Source organism: Myotis davidii, unplaced genomic scaffold (assembly GCF_000327345.1).
Source record: "Myotis davidii unplaced genomic scaffold, ASM32734v1 scaffold73, whole genome shotgun sequence".
NCBI classification, from domain to species: Eukaryota; Metazoa; Chordata; class Mammalia; order Chiroptera; family Vespertilionidae; genus Myotis; species Myotis davidii.
In genome coordinates this window covers 5797339-5799931 of record NW_006286675.1, presented here as the reverse complement: position 1 = coordinate 5799931, position 2593 = coordinate 5797339, and the positions used below count along the sequence as shown (strand labels likewise).

At 42.8% G+C, this 2593-nt stretch overlaps 1 protein-coding gene across 5 annotated transcripts in view; it reads left to right on the top strand.

Moving 5' to 3' along the window:
- The window catches only part of NR2C2 (nuclear receptor subfamily 2 group C member 2), an 88453-nt gene that overhangs the window by 78006 nt on the left and 7854 nt on the right, over positions 1-2593 (top strand). For 4 of the 5 annotated variants that reach the window (XM_006758313.2, XM_006758310.2, XM_006758312.2 and 1 more), the window contains one exon: positions 543-648. The exons of the other annotated variant lie outside the window; for it this stretch is intronic. In XM_006758313.2, the coding sequence (XP_006758376.1) occupies positions 543-648 (106 nt within the window). The remainder of the gene's footprint in view (positions 1-542; positions 649-2593) is intronic. 5 annotated transcript variants of the gene reach the window in all.

Sequence of the window (2593 nt, the reverse complement as noted above, 5' to 3'; positions counted from 1 at the left end):
ATTGGTGGAAAGTAAAACAGATGGGCTGGCCTCACTCACTTCCCCTCGGAGCCTCCTGAGAGGTCACTTGGGTGACTGATGTCCTTACCATTGTGTTGAACAGATGGGGTTGTAAAACAGCTTAACTTTTCCTTTCCTTCCCTGCCCTCCACACACAACAAACTAGCTAGTGAAAATGAGGAAATTATGTAACTAGATATTAGAAAATAAATTTCTAATTTCATGTGATAGTTTTAAAACTGATGTTTTTTAGAGTGGTAGAAAGTCAAATATCCAGAACCAGTAGTTGGGGCTGCTAAGGCTGGAATACTACTCAGGAGCTCAGCTCCCTCCTCGGCACCTCCAGGCCTTGGCTGAGCATAGGAAAATCCAGTGTTCTAAACACTATCCAACCTTCAGAGTTCATTCTATTGATCAGCCTTCAGAGTTCATTCTATTGTGCTTGAGAAATTTGTGAGAAGTTTGATTAAAAATAAGTTCTAAGCAATCCGTGAGGCTTTCCAAATACAGAGGGCAATTTGGGGGCACTTTTCTCTTTTCAGATCATCCAGGTTTGACTAGCACAAGCCAGATTGAAAAGTTCCAAGAAAAGGCACAGATGGAGTTGCAGGACTATGTCCAGAAAACCTACTCAGAAGACACCTACCGGTGAGACACACAGGCACATGCTCTTGCTCAGGGTGTAGAGGAATGCAGCTGGATCTGTAGTTGCAAATATAAATTGTTAGCCTTCCTATTTCTAGCAGCTGGTAAAGCCTCCATGTCATCACACCTTAGTTCTTGCATTTTATAGGTGGGAATGGAATGTGGACAGTGCCAGGCAGGGAGGGTCAAGAAGACATCAGGCCATCCCATCGTTGCTGGGTAACGGTGGGTGTCAGGACATTGGGTTTCTCCTCTGTGATTTGGGGGTTAGAGCCGATGCTCTGTGGTCTCTTCTGGGGCTGACATGTATGAGACATGAGTGCTGGAGACATTCCTTGTCCAGAACAGTTGGAAGCTCTGCTCCTCTGGTCCGCAGCCACTCCAGAGGCAATGCTAGAGGACTTGAAAGAAAAGTTTGCATTAACTGAAACCAAACCTGACCCCTATAAAGCAGTGAGTGAGCAAGTTGTGTAAAATAGTAATTTCACCCACAGATAAAGAGTGAAATTTCTCGGTGATTGGAGGGAGTTGGGGGGAGGCCTGGGGCTGGCCCTGCTGGCAGAATCTCTCCCTCTGCTTTAGGCACACCTCCGTGGCCCACAGGCAGCTTTTGCCAAAGCAGAATCCATTTTCTACTGGGACCACTGAAGACCTCAACATGAATATAGAATATCTTGAGCCTCAATACACATAGACTAGGACTGTCAAGTAATGCACCCATACTCAGAACTTACATATCCAGCCAGGCATGAAGGCAAAATGTCCCCCAAAGAGACTACTACGCCACAGCATGCTAGTATCACCTTGACAATAGCAACTCTCTGGTCTTTGAAAGTAGATGTTCTGAAAAAATCCTGAATCACTCCTTGTCCAGTCAGGGACCCAGGAGGAGAAGGGGGCAAGCCAGGTGATTTGGGACTAAAAGTGAGATAAGGGAGACTTTCTCATAGAATTCAGAAACCCACTCAAAGACATTTCCCAAAGAAACAGCCCTAGTAGAATGCTTTATACCCTGTTTATACATTCACTTTTTCCCATCCTTATCCTTTTTCTCATACCATTTTTCCTCCTGAAATACCCTCTCATTCCTTTCCATTCTTTGCATCTCTGCTGATAGACAGCTTAGCCAGCCTCTTAATCTTAAGGAGGCCCAGCTGAGATGTGGCATGCTCCAGGAAGTCCTCCTTGATTTGCCTTTGCTAACTTCTTGGCGCCTTGCAGCTGGTCAGCCTCTCCAGGCCTGTGGTGGTATCCCCTTACACCTTTGTGTGCCCTGCAAGACTTGCGGTGCTGGGTGAATGGATGATGGTCCTAGAATGCTATTTTCATAATATAAGTGTCTTTTCCCTTTTAAAAACAAACATAAAATGGAATCTCCTCCTGGTGGAAATTTCATTGTAAAGGGAAAGTATTTGAATAGTTAATAAAGCTACTTAAAATTAACAACACACACACACACAAAGCATGTTCACTGTAGGAAAAGATTAGAACATTCTGAAAAGCAAAAAGACATTTTTTTTACTCTGTAAATACCACTGTCTAGATCAGCCGTGGGCAAACGACAGCCCGCGGGCCAGATCTGGCACGTTTGAAATGAATAAAACTAAAAAAAAAAAAAAAAAAAAAAAGACTGTACCCTTTTATGTAATGATGTTTACTTTGAATTTATATTAGTTTACACAAACACTCCATCCATGCTTTTGTTCCAGCCCTCCGGGCCAGTTTAAGAACCCATTGTAGCCCTCGAGTCAAAATGTTTGCCCACCCCTGGTCTAGATTAACATTTTATGTATTTACTTCCAGAAGTTTTGTATGTACCTGTAATTGGAATCATAATATATAAAGTACGGTTTGGTAACCATTTTTTAAAATTTAATATTCAATGAGTATACATATTCTTCATCATTTTCCAAGGCTGAGGAAATGCTGTCATTTAAATACCTGCTGA